We start from the raw sequence: 20,035 nt of genomic DNA on the forward strand, positions 1-20,035 counted from the left end.
AACAGCTATGGGGCTAAGTATTGCCCCCCATCTCCCTACTGTGCATACTGAGAAGACCCCTAAAATACATTACATATTATCATATTACTAATATTTATATTATACAAATGTGTTTGTATGCGACTATCACCCTCCACTCAGGGCAAACGCCTTTTCTGCACTTACCTAAAATGTGGCACAAAAAGGTGCCTGACAATATTATAATCCAATGTACACAGAGCTAGGGACGGTGCTAAACTCCCAAGAATACTTCATCTGAGCAACTCAACAGTATCCAAACTTTGGTTCTACTACCCCCCATCTTCATTGCCTGCTGCTCCCACGTTCCCCCCTTCTTTCCCTTTTTCAGCATCCCCATTACTTCCAACCATCTCCTCCAACCTCCTCTGTTCTTCCACTGGTTTCCAAAGTCCCCCCTTTCTCTCACTTTCTCCTTGAAGTCTAAAGAAGGGTCTCTTTCACAGTTTGCATTAGGGGGTTCTATACACACCCTGGACCCATCCTTGACCCAACCCCACAGAGTTAACTGCAACCTGATCCAGACCAATCTGTGCCATTATGATTGACCCAATCAGCACTGCCCTATGTATAGTGGGCGACAAGTCCTGTCTAACACAGCAGGCTAGGAGTTGGAGATCAACAGCAGTTGTGGACCCACAGGTTCCCTTAAGGTGAACCTTCATAAAATAAAAGATATAATAAGTAAAAATGCTTTCATTATATATTTTGAACCTCTGTTTACTAACATCTCTCTTAGCAGCAGAACCCATTCACAGATATTATTGCCTGATTTACAACGTTCTCTGATTACCTTCTGGCATTCAACCTGACCATTACCACACAAGTTCTGATTGTTCTATGGAGTCACCATATAAACAGATCTTCTTTGAACTGGGCCCAACACATGTATAGCCAAATTAGGCAAAGACTATTCTGTGGCCCTTCCACTATTTAATCTGCTCATACATAAAAAGACCTGCATGTTCTGTGTGTGGTTGCCAAACAAAAGAATCTTTGCCAACACTGTTGGCCCAGATGCCAAACGATCAGCTCACATGGGGGCCCATTCACAATTAGACCACATCTATGGGCCAATGTTGGCCTCACCCAATGGTATTTTCCAGCATTCGCAGCTAATAAATGACCAAGCTCCAAAAAGAGGCCACTCAACACACAGGCCAACAACCTGTACAAGACTGACCAACATGGCAGTCAATATTAGTCTGTACAAAACTAAAGCTAATGGCACACAGGGCATTCTTACACCTTGGAGAATAATGCCAGTAAAGATGCCAGAATCTGCCAGTTGGTTTGTTGGTTTATGTATTGGGCCAAAACAATGGCCTGGCCAACAGGTCAGCATAGGTCCTGCTGGGCCAGTACATATTATGGTGCAATTATTGATCCCAGGAATGAATGGATGAGCCCAACATACTCCCTTCGTTGCAGTTATAGAAGAAGGAATTGGGGTAAATAAGGTTACAATATTAGGGACTAACCCACCTGCAGTGCACGAGGACTGGCCCCATCTCTGGCAGTTGCACGGCAGACGAGCGCCTAACGAAGGTCAGGACGGGCAGCGCGTATTCCGGTACCCCCATGTCGGGCCACTGCGTGTAGTGATACTGCATCACCGTCCTCTCGTTGTGCCGCCCCTTGGCGTTCCCTTTCTGCCCCTGCCAATCAGAACATTCACTTTACAGTGGGAATAGGAACCGGCATAAATGTGCAAAATAACAGGCCCCTATTTACTAACATTCGAGAATATATTTTGCACCTGTAAGAATCCCAATTGGGGCAAAATAATCAACAATTTTTTTAAAAATGCAAAAAAAATCTGCCAGTTAGTGCTGAATTCTTTACTCAGTTATTTAGTGTTTATTAACACTGCTCTGACCTTTTTCATTTTCATGTTCCTGATGGTGAATTTCCGGACAGTGTAACAAGCGTAGACTCTTGTGCTCTTCAGGGTCACCATGATGTTTCCATATTCATCGCTGTTCTCTGTCGGCCAATATTGGTCACATTTTCTCTACAAAAGAGGGGGGATCATCAAAAATAACATTGAAGTAAAGATTAATTTTTAGGAAGGAGTAGGTCTCCCTACTGGGGCCCAGCCTGAAGGCCAGTTAGGGGGGGATTTGGGGTGAGTGCTTATTTGTGCCCTGGGTACCCCTGGAACTATAGCAGGGTGACTGTTACCCCAATGTTTCTATATATCTGTAACCTTGTTATGGGCTAAGGGGGCCCAGCCTGAAGGCCAGTTAGGGGGGATTTGGGGTGAGTGCTTATTTGTGCCCTGGGTACCCCTGGAACTATAGCGGGGTGACTGTTACCCCAATGTTTCTATATATCTGTAACCTTGTTATGGGCTAAGGGGGCCCAGCCTGAAGGCCAGTTAGGGGGGATTTGGGGTGAGTGCTTATTTGTGCCCTGGGTACCCTTGGAACTATAGCGGGGTGACGGTTACCCCAATGTTTCTATATATCTGTAACCTTGTTATGGGCTAAGGGGGCCCAGCCTGAAGGCCAGTTAGGGGGGGATTTGGGGTGAGTGCTTATTTGTGCCCTGGGTACCCCTGGAACTATAGCGGGGTGACTGTTACCCCAATGTTTCTATATATCTGTAACCTTGTTATGGGCTAAGGGGGCCCAGCCTGAAGGCCAGTTAGGGGGGATTTGGGGTGAGTGCTTATTTGTGCCCTGGGTACCCCTGGAACTATAGCGGGGTGACTGTTACCCCAATGTTTCTATATATCTGTAACCTTGTTATGGGCTAAGGGGGCCCAGCCTGAAGGCCAGTTAGGGGGGATTTGGGGTGAGTGCTTATTTGTGCCCTGAAGGCCAGTTAGGGGGAGACTTGGGGTGAGTGCGTATGTAATGTAGTGATCGGCTGGGAGCTATGGAAGCCCAGCTTGAGACTTACCCTTCCTTTCTCCACCAGGTTTGTTATCATAACAATGATCCCGGTATTTTGCTCCCAAATCATTCTCCAGAAATCTTCAAAAGTTGACTTTAAAGGTCCCTGGGTAGCGATGTAAGCTTTGGCTTTATTGTAACCCTTCAAAGACAACCAAACACGAGATGAAAGGCGCCTCGTGGCAAACACGTTAATAATTGAAGAGGGAGAGGGAAGGGGGCAGAGGAATCTTTTATGGATTGAATACATGATGCACATCGACCCTTTGATACAGATTTAAAAACTGAAGGAAAAAAAAACACATCAGAAAAGGCTATTTCTGCAATGGACGCTGTATAATGGCTCATAGAATTCATCGAGTATTCGTTAAGACTTACATCCACATAATTGGCATTAATGTAGTCGCTGTGCTTGGAATCTTTGCCTGGCAGAGGCCTCAGCTTTACCCGACTGTGGTCGTCTGTAAGGGAAACATGAGATTGAGAATCAAGTTTAAAGGCCCACTAACCCTTCCCTTTATTTTCCCCATTGGCTTATTATATGCCGAGATGAAGAGCTGAATGTATTTTTAGTTTATATTGAATATCTTTGCCTATTTGTCTATGAAGGTATCACTGGCTCGGATTTCAGTTTCAGCCTTACCTACACTGCCATTGTCTCTCAGGCTGACTGGCTTCATGTGAGTGCCATCCTATAGGCCTCCTGTTGTGTTATAATGCAATGACAAGAAGCCAGAAGAGGGCAGCCTAGGGCGGGATTGTGACAGAGAACGGTTACTTACACGCCACAATGTTGATGTATCTGTTCTTGTGCTTGTTATCTGGGTGGTTGGAGTGTTCCGCCGTGATGTTCATGTCGGACGTACACCGCTGCACTTCCTAAAGGGGAGACAATCAGACAGGTTTGGATCAGACTGTGCCAGGTGTCTGTATGGCGGCATTCCTGCAGAATGGTCCAAATGTTAACCTATCAGTTAATAGAGCTTCTCCAGCAGAATCCTGCATTGTAATATGTTTTTCCCATGGGGCTAGCCATATTCTTCATTTCCCAGGGTGCCACAGCCATGTGACCTATGCTCTGATAAACTTCACTCACACTTTACTGCTGCGCTGCAAGTTGGAGTGATATCCCCCCCTCCCCCCTCCCCAGAACAATGGGAAGGGAGCAGCTCCCAGTAGGTATCAGAATAGCACTCAATAGTAAGAAATCCAAGTCCGGCTTGGGACTCCTCCAGTTACATGGGAGTAGGAGAAACAATAGGTTAGCTGAAAGCAGTTCTAATGTGTAGCGCTGGCTGAAAGCTCAGACTCAGGCACACTTTACTGCTGCGCTGCAAGTTGGAGTGATATCCCACCCCCCCCCCTCCCCCCCAGCAGCCGATCAGCAGAACAATGGGAAGGGAGCAAGATAGCAGCTCCCAGTAGGTATCAGAATAGCACTCAATAGTAAGAAATCCAAGTCTGGCTTGGGACTCCTCCAGTTACATGGGAGTAGGAGAAACAATAGGTTAGCTGAAAGCAGTTCTAATTGGTAGCGCTGGCTGAAAGCTCAGACTCAGGCACAAGGCACTGAGATGGCGCCTACACACCAATATTACAGCTACAAATACATTTGTTGGTTCAAGAATAAAAGGTTAAATGGCAGAGGGAATTATTTGCTGTGTAACAGTGTCATTTAGAGATAAAAAGTACCCCATAAAAATAAAAAAAATGGAAGCTCCTACAGGTACTAATAAATATGCCAATAAATTAAGGCTTTGGAAAATGGACCAAAAGCCCAGATACTTTATTAAACATTCACAGGAAAGGCATTAAAATGAATATATATATATATCACTCATATTTGTATGACTGTTTGCTTATTAAGTTATCAGCTAGCTAAGTAATAACAGATCAATAGTCAGATGTGGGGGTTCTTCCCAGGGGGTACCCAGTTTGCCTGCACATCATTACTCCAAGTGGGGAGCGGATCCCTTCTCTCGTCGCGCAGTGTTTACGGAAGGGGAATCGCCACAGGATGCAGAGGTCTCGCCGAATACTTTCTGCTTCCAGAATGAAATATGGAAAGTGACTAATAAAGGAAATAATTATCTGTCGGCAGCTGGTACCAGAGCCAGAGGTGGGGTGTCAGGGGTGTTATACACTCAGCAGATGTGGCGCCAGTGTGAGCAGCCCCGGGTCACTCACTTAACTCCTCTGTGACTTATAATATCCCTATATGTTACAATAGGGGGCACTTTATTCACTATATATTATAAGGAACTCCTCTGTGACTTATAATATCCCTATATGTTACAATAGGGGGTACTTTATTCACTATATATTATAAGGAACTCCTCAGGGACTTATAATATCCCTATATGTTACAAAAGGGGGCACTTTATTCACTATATATTATAAGGAACTCCTCTGTGACTTATAATATCCCTATATGTTACAATAGGGGGTACTTTATTCACTATATATTATAAGGAACTCCTCAGAGACTTATAATATCCCTATATGTTACAAAAGGGGGCACTTTATTCACTATATATTATAAGGAACTCCTCAGGGACTTATAATATCCCTATATGTTACAATAGGGGGCACTTTATTCACTATATATTATAAGGAACTCCTCTGTGACTTATAATATCCCTATATGTTACAATAGGGGGCACTTTATTCACTATATATTATAAGGAACCCCTCGGGGGCTTATAATATCCCTATATGTTACAATAGGGGGCACTTTATTCACTATATATTATAAGGAACTCCTTGGGGGCTTATAATATCCCTATATGTTACAATAGGGGGTACTTTATTCACTATATATTATAAGGAACTTCTCTGTGACTTATAATATCCCTATATGTTACAATAGGGGGTACTTTATTCACTATATATTATAAGGAACTCCTCTGTGACTTATAATATCCCTATATGTTACAATAGGGGGTACTTTATTCACTATATATTATAGGGAACTCCTCTGTGACTTATAATATCCCTATATGTTACAATAGGGGGCACTTTATTCACTATATATTATAAGGAACTCCTCTGTGACTTATAATATCCCTATATGTTACAATAGGGGGTACTTTATTCACTATATATTATAAGGAACTCCTCAGGGACTTATAATATCCCTATATGTTACAAAAGGGGGTACTTTATTCACTATATATTATAAGGAACTCCTCTGTGACTTATAATATCCCTATATGTTACAATAGGGGGCACTTTATTCACTATATATTATAAGGAACCCCTCGGGGGCTTATAATATCCCTATATGTTACAATAGGGGGCACTTTATTCACTATATATTATAAGGAACTCCTTGGGGGCTTATAATATCCCTATATGTTACAATAGGGGGTACTTTATTCACTATATATTATAAGGAACTTCTCTGTGACTTATAATATCCCTATATGTTACAATAGGGGGTACTTTATTCACTATATATTATAAGGAACTCCTCTGTGACTTATAATATCCCTATATGTTACAATAGGGGGTACTTTATTCACTATATATTATAGGGAACTCCTCTGTGACTTATAATATCCCTATATGTTACAATAGGGGGCACTTTCTTCACTATATATTATAGGGAACTCCTCTGTGACTTATAATATCCCTATATGTTACAATAGGGGGTACTTTATTCGCTATATATTAAAAGGAACTCCTCGGGGGCTTATAATATCCCTATATGTTACAATAGGGGGCACTTTATTCACTATATATTATAAGGAACTCTCCTCCCAAACAAAAGCTGCTCGCTCAGCCAAATTCAGGACAAAGGGACAGATTCCTGATTTCCCAGAGAGACAGAGAAGGTAAGAAATAAACCTGAGCGAACTCGGAGGGAAAAAGCACATTAACAGGACTGTCGGATGTGACGCTCGGATGAGAGATGTTAGCAGCGGCTTCAACGGGATGTCACTTATTTCCCAAAATACGTTTCACGCTACGTTATTTGTTGACAGGAGATGCACAGACGCATCAGGAAGGTGCAGACACTTCTGCTTTAGCCGTCACCAAGTGATCTACATCCTCACTGACTGTAACCGGCAGAGTGTTTTATCCCATAACAGCCAGGCCCAACGTGTGAAACTGCATCTCTCATTCCGCTTAATGCAGTGCCTGTGCTGTAGTATGGGGACAGAATGCTCTGTTATACAGATAGCTAGAATCTCAGCCATAAAGCAGGGCAGGACTGCTGCTTACAATGGGGGGATCAGATAGGATCTGTGCCACTGTGACAGAATGCTCTGTTATACAGATAGCTAGAATCTCAGCCATAAAGCAGGGCAGGACTGCTGCTTACAATGGGGGGGTCAGATAGGATCTGTGCCACTGTGACAGAATGCTCTGTTATACAGATAGCTAGAATCTCAGCCATAAAGCAGGGCAGGACTGCTGCTTACAATGGGGGGGGGGGGGGATCAGATAGGATCTGTGCCACTGTGACAGAATGCTCTGTTATACAGATAGCTAGAATCTCAGCCATAAAGCAGGGCAGGACTGCTGCTTACAATGGGGGGGTCAGATAGGATCTGTGCCACTGTGACAGAATGCTCTGTTATACAGATAGCTAGAATCTCAGCCATAAAGCAGGGCAGGACTGCTGCTTACAATGGGGGGATCAGATAGGATCTGTGCCACTGTGACAGAATGCTCTGTTTATACAGATAGCTAGAATCTCAGCCATAAAGCAGGGCAGGACTGCTGCTTACAATGGGGGGGGGGGATCAGATAGGATCTGTGCCACTGTGACAGAATGCTCAGTTATACAGATAGCTAGAATCTCAGCCATAAAGCAGGGCAGGACTGCTGCTTACAATGGGGGGGATCAGATAGGATCTGTGCCACTGTGACAGAATGCTCTGTTATACAGATAGCTAGAATCTCAGCCATAAAGCAGGGCAGGACTGCTGCTTACAATGGGGGGGATCAGATAGGATCTGTGCCACTGTGACAGAATGCTCTGTTATACAGATAGCTAGAATCTCAGCCATAAAGCAGGGCAGGACTGCTGCTTACAATGGGGGGGATCAGATAGGATCTGTGCCACTGTGACAGAATGCTCTGTTATACAGATAGCTAGAATCTCAGCCATAAAGCAGGGCAGGACTGCTGCTTACAATGGGGGATCAGATAGGATCTGTGCCACTGTGACAGAATGCTCTGTTATACAGATAGCTAGAATCTCAGCCATAAAGCAGGGCAGGACTGCTGCTTATAATGGGGGGATCAGATAGGATCTATGACAGAATGCTCTATAATGGGCGCCTGGGATACAACTTTTTGCCCCTTAGCAGTCCAGCACTTGCGCCTTTACCAATGGTAAATAAGCCCTTTATGCGTAAGGATATTTCTGACTCCAGGAGAGATACAGATGTAGGAGGGCATTAATTAATCTAGCTGCCCATACGATGTAAGAGGGAAGATTAAATCTGCTTGGGCACAGACTCGCAATCAGCTCCGACTGACATTGCCCAAAGCAGCCTAATTAGAGTCCAATCAAGTTTATCGTTTCGCTAGCGATTATTCTGAATAATTAAATGGTGTCAGAGCCGGCTGTGATGTACAGGGCCAGGGACTGCAGTTCATAAATAATGGAGCGGATGGCGATGGCAGTGATCTTTCCTGATCACATTGCCTCTCCCTGGGCAATAAGTGCCCCCCCCAATGTGCTGCTACATTATTAGCCACAATAAGTGTCAGCTCAGTCAGCCAAATCGACAGGGGCATCTGAACCACCGGAACCAAGTGGCAATACCCTCATCTGGGGGGGGGGGGGGGGGGGGGGCTTGCCTATTAACTGAAGGGCCCCCGGCCCCCACATATCCACCCAGGGCTGCCAGTTTGTAAGACTGAATCCTGATTTAGGGGGTTTTTCAAACCTATATCACAGTGATCGTATCTTACAGTTTTTCATTTTATCACATTACACTTTAGTTCCGGCTTGTATATTCGCTGATCTTATGCGTATTAATTTGCCTGGCACTCCCATCCGTAAACATCTAGTACATTGGGAGGTATGAGAAATGGAAATCCTGTTACCCTATTGGTTTAAGTTACTGTTTTTATAGAATATTTTAGTAGTTGGTAAAGAGCGCTCCTTATTCGCACACTTTCCACTTTTGGTACCGAGCATTCTGGAATAAAGGCCCTATACCATGTAGGCTAGGTATAGTATTGTTACATGGGGGCACATTTTAATTTACCATCTCGGACCAAAGTATTCCGGAGCGTGATATGGAGATCTTCTCCCAACCTACTATAAATAGTGCATATAATACAGTAAATTTATAAGTCCCAATAGGAGTAAATTTTAGCATGCCCAATAAGGCGGATTCAAGAATACATCGGTACAATGGATAGTTTTTAATCTAATGTATCAGCTATGAACAAACTGGGAACATGCACTCTTAAGGGGTGACTTGTAATCCCAAGTAGGGGCGTGGCTGTCTCGCCCCAATAAGGGGTAATTGAGTGGAGCCTCTCTATTCTCGAGGATCAAGTATCTAAGGTAGCGCTAAGTTGTTAATTATTACACGAGCACACGCCGGACATCATCTTAACCATTAATACAACCCACCATCACGGCCTCAGTTCTGAGGAAGCGCGTCCAATTGCAACACTGTGTTGGAATTTCCATATGGTGTGTTATGCTTGAGGAAGTATGTTCGAACGCTACAAGCGTCATGGTTTTTAACGATATTTATGAGCTGACTGGAGAGAAACGGTGAATGACATATCTATATCATTATATATAAAACGCTTCGAATGAGCGTGAGAGTAATCCTGGCCCATAATAGGCAGAGCGGTAACTATTATTGGGGGTAGGTGTGGCGCACTGTAGTGCCAAGTACTAAGAGCAGGTACTAAGTATTTTATAGTTATTTGAATCAGCGAGAGAAAAAGGGAATCGATTTTAACTGCCATGCAAATTCAACCCAAAATAGCCAGTTCGTTCTGCTGACCAATTAGTTTATGAACTGCAGGCTCCCCAAGTACCAGGGTAGTACGTTAATACTAAAGCTCGATGCATCTGATCTTAGTGGAGATCAAGTACAATGTAGCATGTTTTATATTACAGAGAAAAGGGAATCATTAAACCATTAAAATAACCCAATAGGGCTGTTTCTGCCCCATAAGGGGTAATTATACTCTTAGTTGGGTCAAGTAACAGGTACTTAGATGTTTTATTATTACATCTCATAGAAAGGGAATCATTTAATCCATTAAAACTAACCCATAGGTACTTTGTTCTGCCCAATAAGAGGTAATTATAATCTTCGTTGGCATAAAAGTGCAAGGTACTTTGTTTTATTATTAAAAACGAAAAAAGAACAAAAAGGGCGGAAAAAGAAACTTCCCATTTAACATTAAACTAAACGGACAATAGGGCTGTTCTGCCCCAATAAGGGGTAATTAATCTTAGTTGGGATCAAGTACAGGTACTGTTTTATTATTACAGAGAAAAGGGAATCATTTAACCATTAAATAAACCCAATAGGGCTGTTCTGCCCCCAATAAGGGGTAATTATATCTTAGTTGGGATCAAGTGCAGGTACTGTTTTATTATTACAGAGAAAAGGGAATCATTTAACCATTAAATAAACCCAATAGGGCTGTTCTGCCCCCAATAAGGGGTAATTATATCTTAGTTGGGATCAAGTACAGGTACTGTTTTATTATTACAGAGAAAAGGGAATCATTTAACCATTAAATAAACCCAATAGGGCTGTTCTGCCCCCAATAAGGGGTAATTATATCTTAGTTGGGATCAAGTACAGGTACTGTGTTATTATGACAGAAAAAAAGGAAATCAATTTTAAAAAATCTGACTTATTTGATTAAAATGGAGTCTATGGGAGACAGCCTTTCGGTAATGCAGATCTTTCTGGATAGCGAGTTTCCGGATAACAGATCCCATACCTGTACTGGGGCTCATTTATGAACACTGAAATTTGCCCATGAGCAGTAACCTATAGCAACCAGTGATTTTCTTTTATAAGCCAGCTATAAGCCAGCTGCCCATGGGCAATTTTGCCCAGTGTTGATAAATGACCCCCACTGTGCATCCAATGCGGCAAATGGAAGGGGGTGCAACAAACACACCTGTATATGCTCTTGTACTGCACCAAATTCCCGGGGCTCTGGGTAGAATTAATTAGAAGCTGGCGCTCCGGGCACACTGATATTTACTGTATATTTATAATACAGAATGGGACAGATATCTAATATAACACCAGTAAGGCACCTGGGCCCGTCCCTCTGAGATTCCAGCAGGAACAAATAAGTCGTTTACTAAGCAGCCTGACTGGGGCCCCCGAGGGACCGCCGTTCCGGAGACACAATCATTTCAGCCGCCATGCCTTCACTTCTCTCCCTTAAATATCAGTGATGAGCAGCGAGGCTTCTGGGAGTCCCGCTGGGAATACAACACTCATTTCTGCTCGATGGGCCCAATCCCCGGAAGGCCGACTTCTGAGAATTCCTCAGTGGCCGAGAGTAATGTGAGTGCAGGAGTGTGGGCTGTAGCTCATTAGTCTCTATGCTGCGCTCTTACAGCCCTGCTCCCCTATATCTGTCACACTGTATAAGCTACACAGGGTCGGTCCAAATACTGCCTGCTATATTTAATTCTAAGCAACTTTTAATTGGTCTTTATTATTTATTATAGTTTAATTATTTGCCTTCTTCTTCCAACTCTTTTCAGCCTTCAAATGGGGGTCACTGACCCCGGCAGCCAAAACACTATTGCTCTGTGAGGCTCCTGTTTTATTGTTACAGTTACTTTTTATAACTTTTGTTTCTATTCAGTCCCTTTCCTATTCATATATCAGTCTCTCATTCAAGCCACTCCCTGGTTGCTAAGGTAGTGTGGACCCTAGCAACCAGGTAGTTGTTATAACTGGCAACTGGAGAGAATTATTTTTCTATTCAGCCCCTCTCCTATTCATATACCAGTCTCTCATTCAAGCCACTCCCTGGTTGCTAAGGTAGTGTGGACCCTAGAAACCAGGTAGTTGTTATAACTGGCAACTGGAGAGTTGCTGAACAATTCTTAAAATCATTAAAAAACAACAAATAATAAAAATGAAGACCAATTGCAAATCATGCCAGAATATTATTTTCTCATACTAAAAGGTAACTCAAAGCCCCTTTAATGCTAACTAAAAGGGGCGGGTTGCCTTCAGGTTACCTTTTTGTATGTTATAGAATGCTCTATTCCTAGCAACTTTTCAATTGGTCTTTCTGCCCTTTTCCAGCTTTTAAATAGGGGTCACTGACCCCGGCAGCCAAAATGCGCTGTGAGGCTCCAGTTTTATTGTTATTGTTGCTTGTTATCTCTACCTATTCATTTTATTTAAATTCCTGTCTCTCTTTCAAACCACTGTCTGGTTGCTAGGTTAGTTGGACCCTAGAAACCAGATAGCTTTCCAAACTGGAGAGATGCTGAACAAAAGACTAAATAATTAAAAAATGACAAATAGTCAAACATAAAGACCAATAGCAAACTGTCTCGGAACAGAACTCTCTATATCATGTGACCTTAGCAACCAGGGAGTGGTTTAAATGAGAGACTGATATAGTTATAGGAGAGGGACTGAAAAAAATTGTTATATAAAGTAACAATAACAATAAAACTGGAGCCACAAAGAGCAATAGTTCTTTGGCTGCCGGGGTCAGTGACCCCCATTTGAAAACTGCAAAGAGTTGGAAGAAGGCATCATATAATTAAAAAATGGTAACAAATAAATAATGAAGACCAATTGCTAAGTTGCTTAGAATTGGCCATTCTATATCATACTAAAAGTAAACTTTAAACCGTTCCTGTTTTGAAAGGATACAGTGTTATCTTTATATACATTCGGCGCAATAAATCCGATAGGTATAGGGATTATTGTTCTATTCAGGCTGAAATGTCTCTTCTGGCCTCTGTGCCCCGTTTAGAAGACATGGCCCTTGGCACGGCTCGCAGGGATTCCAATGAAAGGAGCATTCATCCCCCGGGCACCATCACAGCATTGTTCTTACAGAAGCATCTCCTTATACGCCAAGGCCGGGCTCCAGTGTGTGGGGGTCCCATCTGCCCTCAGCCCAGCCTTGTCCCCAACAGGATAATCTAGTCCCCATCAATGTCACGCGGAACATTTATTTATTGGGGCTCATTTAACTACAGTCACAGCTGATATTGTTCTGCTTTGAGTCGGAATGAATTACCAATTTCCAATTTCATTGGTTGAAACGATAATTCTATAGAATAAGAATTAGGATCCTACCTCAAATTCCTCGGAGAATCCGTGCTGGTTATTCGAGTAAAGCTCGCTGATATGTTTAATGAATTGTTTAACGGGAATGGCTTCCATGTCATCTGCAGAGAGATAAATAGAAATATATAAATGCTTTGCCTTCATTTGTTACATTAGGCATCTCTTAGTACAGGTATGGGATCCCTTATCCAGAAAGTTCCAAATTACGGGAAGGCCATCTCCCATAGACTCCATTATAAGCAAATAATTCTAATTTTTAAAAATGATTCACCTTTCTCTGTAATAATAAAACAGTACCTGTACTTGATCCCAACTAAGATATAATTAATCCTTATTGGGGCAGAACAGCCCTATTGGGTTTATTTAATAGCTAAATGATCCCCTTTTCTCTGTAATAATAAAACAGTACCTGTACTTGATCCCAACTAAGATATAATTACCCCTTATTGGGGGCAGAACAGCCCTATTGGGTTTATTTAATGGTTAAATGATTCCCTTTTCTCTGTAATAATAAAACAGTACCTGTACTTGATCCCAACTAAGATATAATTACCCCTTATTGGGGCAGAACAGCCCTATTGGGTTTATTTAAGGGTTAAATGATTCCCTTTTCTCTGTAATAATAAAACAGTACCTGTACTTGATCCCAACTAAGATATAATTACCCCTTATTGGGGCAGAACAGTCCTATTGGGTTTATTTCATGGTTAAATGATTCCCTTTTCTCTGTAATAATAAAACAGTACCTGTACTTGATCCCAACTAAGATATAATTACCCCTTATTGGGGGCAGAACAGCCCTATTGGGTTTATTTAATGGTTAAATGATTCCCTTTTCTCTGTAATAATAAAACAGTACCTGTACTTGATCCCAACTAAGATATAATTACCCCTTATTGGGGCAGAACAGCCCTATTGGGTTTATTTAATACTTAATACAGACTTAAGTTATGGAGATCCAAATCACAGAAAGATCCCTTATCCGGAAAACTCCAGGTCCCAAGCATTCTGGATAACAGGTCCCAGACCTGTATAACATTCTCTGTTGTTACTACCTGCTCCAGGCTCACAGTTATTTGTAAACTGCTATTAAAGTGGTAGGTCACCTTTAAATATGATGCAGAGAGTAATATACTGAGACAACTTGCAATTGGTCTTAATTTTTTATTATTTGTAGTTTTTTTTAATTATTTCAATTTTGTGCAGCGGCTCTCCAGATTGCAGCTTCGGCAGCTACCTGGTTGCTAGGGTCCAAATTACCTTAGTGACCAGGGAGTGGTTTGAATGAGAGACTGGTATATGAATAGGAGAGGGGCTGAATAAAAAAACAAGTTATAAAAAGTAACAACAGTAAAATTGGAGCCTCACAGAGCAACAGACCTCAGGCTGCCGGGGTCAGTGACCCCCATTTGAACGCTACAAAGAGGCAGAAGGCAAATAATTCAAAAACTATTAAAAATAAACAATGAAGACCAATTGAAAAGTTGCTTCGAATAGGCCGTTCTCTAACATAATAAAAGTTTACTCAACCGCCAAAAGCAATATTCGTCTGCACTGTTTGTCCCGACTGTTGAAACAATGTAGGAAAAGCAAGCGCTCTGCCAGCAAAGACTCCATTTCCCACAAGGCCTGTGAGCTTCTTCGGAAGTGACACAAAGCCTAGTGGGAGGGGAGCTTTTTTTCATTATTGAGGTGGATTTCCCCTTTAAAAGTTTAACATCAGCTTGAGGATATTTTTATAACTTAGGGATTGAAGGACACAAAGCCCATTAATTTGTAGTTAATCAGTGGGTGCCCAGTTGGGTGCAGAAGGAGTTGAGGGTCCGACTACTAAATTGTGAGGTTACCGACAGTTGCTGTGGCCCCTCGTGTAGCCCCGATACAATGTGCAGTTATGGGTGCTTGGCAAAGCCGAGGGAAACAGCTGATTTCTGGGCCTTTTAAAAAGTACATTTAACTTTACAGCCGGAGAGACTCCATTTCCAGCCACAAAGTTAAACGCTATGGATAGAGCCTTGTATTATTCAGGCCTTGGAGAAACCAATAAACCAGCTGCTATTTCATCCCAGTGGAAGCAATATATCTGAGGTCTATTCATTAAATGCACATCAAATGAGGGGTTTTTTTTTTGCAACACAATTGAAGTTTTACTGGCGTCTTAAAAAGAAAGCGGTCATGCAGCAGCATCCCAAATTTGCTATTTGTAGCACAGTTAGCAGCCTCTATTGCACAGGGAATTCACATGGGAAAACTAGAAGTAAAAAACAAAATATTCTGTTATACAGAGAGCTAGAATCTCAGCCATAAAGCAGGGCAGGACTGCTGCTTACAATGGGGGGATCAGATAGGATCTGTGCCACTGTGACAGAATGCTCTGTTATACAGATAGCTAGAATCTCAGCCATAAAGCAGGGCAGGACTGCTGCTTACATATGGGGGATCAGATAGGATCTGTGCCACTGTGACAGAATGCTCTGTTTATACAGATAGCTAGAATCTCAGCCATAAAGCAGGGCAGGACTGCTGCTTACAATGGGGGGGATCAGATAGGATCTGTGCCACTGTGACAGAATTGCTCTGTTATCAGATAGCTAGAATCTCAGCCATAAAGCAGGGCAGGACTGCTGCTTACAATGGGGGGGGGGGATCAGATAGGATCTGTGCACTGTGACAGAATGCTCTGTTATACAGATAGCTAGAATCTCAGCCATAAGCAGGGCAGGACTGCTGCTTACAAGGGGGGGGGGGGGGGGGGGGGATCAGATAGGATCTGTGCCACTGTGACAGAATGCTCTGTTATACAGATAGCTAGAATCTCAGCCATAAAGCAGGGCAGGACTGCTGCTTACAATGGGGGATCAGAAGGATCGGTGCCATGTGACAGAATGCTCTGTTATACAGATAGCTATCTGTGCCACTGTGACAGAATGCTCTGTTATACAGATAGCTAGAATCTCAGCCATAAAGCAGGGCAGGACTGCTGCTTACAATGGGGGGATCAGATAGGATCTGTGCCACTGTGACAGAATGCTCTGTTATACAGATAGCTAGAAATCTCAGCCATAAGCAGGGCAGACTGCTGCTTACAATGGGGATCAGATAGGATCTGCTGGCCACTGTGACAGAATGCTGCTGTTATACAGATGCTAGAATCTCAGCCATAAGCGGCAGGCTGCTGCTAAAGGGGGGGGATCAGATGATCGTGCCACTGTGACAGAATGCTCTGTTATACAGATAGCTAGAATCTCAGCCATAAAGCAGGGCAGGACTGCTGCTTACAATGGGGGGGGATCAGATAGGATCTGTGCCACTGTGACAGAATGCCTGTTATACAGATAGCTAGAATCTCAGCCATAAAGCAGGGCAGGACTGCTGCTTACAATGGGGGGGGGGGGGATCAGATAGGATCTGTGCCACTGTGACGAATGCTCTGTTATACAGATAGCTAGAATCTCAGCGCATAAAGCAGGGCAGGACTGCTGCTTACAATGGGGGGGGGGGGATCAGATAGGATCTGTGCCACTGTGACAGAATGCTCTGTTATACAGATAGCTAGAATCTCAGCCATAAAGCAGGCAGGACTGCTGCTTACAATGGGGGGGGGGGATCAGATAGGATCTGTGCCACTGTGACAGAATGCTCTGTTATACAGATAGCTAGAATCTCAGCCATAAAGCAGGGCAGGACTGCTGCTTACAATGGGGGGATCAGATAGGATCTGTGCCACTGTGACAGAATGCTCTGTTATACAGATAGCTAGAATCTCAGCCATAAAGCAGGGCAGGACTGCTGCTTACAATGGGGGGGATCAGATAGGATCTGTGCCACTGTGACAGAATGCTCTGTTATACAGATAGCTAGAATCTCAGCCATAAAGCAGGGCAGGGACTGCTGCTTACAATGGGGGGGATCAGATAGGATCTGTGCCACTGTGACAGAATGCTCTGTTATACAGATAGCTAGAATCTCAGCCATAAAGCAGGGCAGGACTGCTGCTTACAATGGGGGGGGGATCAGATAGGATCTGTGCCACTGTGACAGAATGCTCTGTTATACAGATAGCTAGAATCTCAGCCATAAAGCAGGGCAGGACTGCTGCTTACAATGGGGGGGGGGGGGGGGGATCAGATAGGATCTGTGCCACTGTGACAGAATGCTCTGTTATACAGATAGCTAGAATCTCAGCCATAAAGCAGGGCAGGACTGCTGCTTACAATGGGGGGGATCAGATAGGATCTGTGCCACTGTGACAGAATGCTCTGTTATACAGATAGCTAGAATCTCAGCCATAAAGCAGGGCAGGACTGCTGCTTACAATGGGGGGGGATCAGATAGGATCTGTGCCACTGTGACAGAATGCTCTGTTATACAGATAGCTAGAATCTCAGCCATAAAGCAGGGCAGGACTGCTGCTTACAATGGGGGGGTCAGATAGGATCTGTGCCACTGTGACAGAATGCTCTGTTATACAGATAGCTAGAATCTCAGCCATAAAGCAGGGCAGGACTGCTGCTTACAATGGGGGGGGGATCAGATAGGATCTGTGCCACTGTGACAGAATGCTCTGTTATACAGATAGCTAGAATCTGAGCCATAAAGCAGGGCAGGACTGCTGCTTACAATGGGGGGATCAGATAGGATCTGTGCCACTGTGACAGAATGCTCTGTTATACAGATAGCTAGAATCTCAGCCATAAAGCAGGGCAGGACTGCTGCTTACAATGGGGGGATCAGATAGGATCTGTGCCACTGTGACAGAATGCTCTGTTATACAGATAGCTAGAATCTCAGCCATAAAGCAGGGCAGGACTGCTGCTTACAATGGGGGGATCAGATAGGATCTGTGCCACTGTGACAGAATGCTCTGTTATACAGATAGCTAGAATCTCAGCCATAAAGCAGGGCAGGACTGCTGCTTACAATGGGGGGATCAGATAGGATCTGTGCCACTGTGACAGAATGCTCTGTTATACAGATAGCTAGAATCTGAGCCATAAAGCAGGGCAGGACTGCTGCTTACAATGGGGGGATCAGATAGGATCTGTGCCACTGTGACAGAATGCTCTGTTATACAGATAGCTAGAATCTCAGCCATAAAGCAGGGCAGGACTGCTGCTTACAATGGGGGGATCAGATAGGATCTGTGCCACTGTGACAGAATGCTCTGTTATACAGATAGCTAGAATCTCAGCCATAAAGCAGGGCAGGACTGCTGCTTACAATGGGGGGATCAGATAGGATCTGTGCCACTGTGACAGAATGCTCTGTTATACAGATAGCTAGAATCTCAGCCATAAAGCAGGACAGGACTGCTGCTTACAATGGGGGGATCAGATAGGATCTGTGCCACTGTGACAGAATGCTCTGTTATACAGATAGCTAGAATCTCAGCCATAAAGCAACAATAACCAGAAACTGCAATTGAACAAGAAGTGGGTGTAAATAATAATCACAAAAAGACAAGAAAATTGTATTTTTAAGCAGTTACTTTTCTAGAAGAAATTGAACATAAACGAGCCTTTAAACATTGTTATTTAACTCTGTGACTCACATGATTGTCACATCCCCCCCGACTCTCTCTAAACTCAGTTAACTCCATAGAAATGACATTAATCAGTACATTGTGTAACATACAGGGAACTCTGAGTATCACTCATGTATTATAAGGGATAATGTACCCCCTACTGTAAATGATAAGGATATTAGCAGTCACTGAGGGGTTCTGTGCCCATATAAAGGCACAAGGCTGCAGGCTGAGATATACAGGGAACTCTGAGTATCACTCATGTATTATAAGGGATAATGTACCCCCTACTGTAAATGATAAGGATATTAGCAGTCACTGAGGGGTTCTGTGCCCCCCATATAAAGGCACAAGGCTGCAGGCTGAGTTATACAGGGAACTCTGAGTATCACTCATGTATTATAAGGGATAATGTACCCCTACTGTATATTATAAGGATATTAGCAGTCACTGAGGGGTTCTGTGCCCCCCATATAAAGGCACAAGGCTGCAGGCTGAGTTATACAGGGAACTCTGAGTATCACTCATGTATTATAAGGGATAATGTACCCCCTACTGTAAATGATAAGGATATTAGCAGTCACTGAGGGGTTCTGTGCCCATATAAAGGCACAAGGCTGCAGGCTGAGTTATACAGGGAACTCTGAGTATCACTCATGTATTATAAGGGATAATGTACCCCTACTGTATATTATAAGGATTATATAACATATACAAGTACAGTGTGCAGGAATATTTAGGATAAGATGCCTGTAGGTTCCTACACTGGGATTAGAGACAGGCGAGTACATGTGTGTGTATATGGGAATGGCTGAAGAAGTACATGTAGAAGGTAATTGGACACAGGGCTGTAACCAATGGGCTGCGGCGATACATTGTGAGACAGTAGAAACACCCCTCAGGCCTCCAGCAGTAATTGCAGCTGCCATGTCTTTCTATTAAACCTTCCCTACGAGACGTGCCTGGGAAACTAACAGACTCTGCACCGACGTTTGGCACAATCACCGGCGGAGGAGGAAAAAAAAGAGAATTCTGAGTTGTTGGGAGAAACCGGGTCAGGGTCAGTAATGGGAACCGCTCGGGACCTGGAGAAAATTGGATCAGGTTTTTTTTTTATTCTATACCCTATTAGTTGGCCAGGGCCTGGCTTGCAGCCACTTACAGCTTCCACTTCCTGTATGACAATATCACAGCAGTGCAGTCATGCTTTGTGGCTTTTATAGGCACACTCAGGAACAGAGCAAATGTTATACAGTATTAAAGGTCCCTGCTATGCTGATATATATATAAATCTAATGCACGTG

The 20,035-nt window shown here is 43.3% G+C and overlaps 1 protein-coding gene across 3 annotated transcripts in view; it reads right to left on the reverse strand.

Moving 5' to 3' along the window:
• ptprg (protein tyrosine phosphatase, receptor type G) overlaps positions 1 to 20,035 on the reverse strand; it is a 357,095-nt gene that overhangs the window by 24,718 nt on the left and 312,342 nt on the right. For all 3 annotated transcript variants that reach the window (XM_031901245.1, XM_031901244.1, XM_031901246.1), the window contains 6 exons: positions 13,217 to 13,308; positions 3,701 to 3,797; positions 3,297 to 3,379; positions 2,926 to 3,060; positions 1,898 to 2,032; positions 1,504 to 1,676 (listed from right to left, as the gene is read on the reverse strand). In XM_031901245.1, the coding sequence (XP_031757105.1) occupies positions 1,504 to 1,676; positions 1,898 to 2,032; positions 2,926 to 3,060; positions 3,297 to 3,379; positions 3,701 to 3,797; positions 13,217 to 13,308 (715 nt within the window). The remainder of the gene's footprint in view (positions 1 to 1,503; positions 1,677 to 1,897; positions 2,033 to 2,925; positions 3,061 to 3,296; positions 3,380 to 3,700; positions 3,798 to 13,216; positions 13,309 to 20,035) is intronic.

Source organism: Xenopus tropicalis, chromosome 4, assembly GCF_000004195.4.
Source record: "Xenopus tropicalis strain Nigerian chromosome 4, UCB_Xtro_10.0, whole genome shotgun sequence".
Lineage (NCBI taxonomy): Eukaryota > Metazoa > Chordata > Amphibia > Anura > Pipidae > Xenopus > Xenopus tropicalis.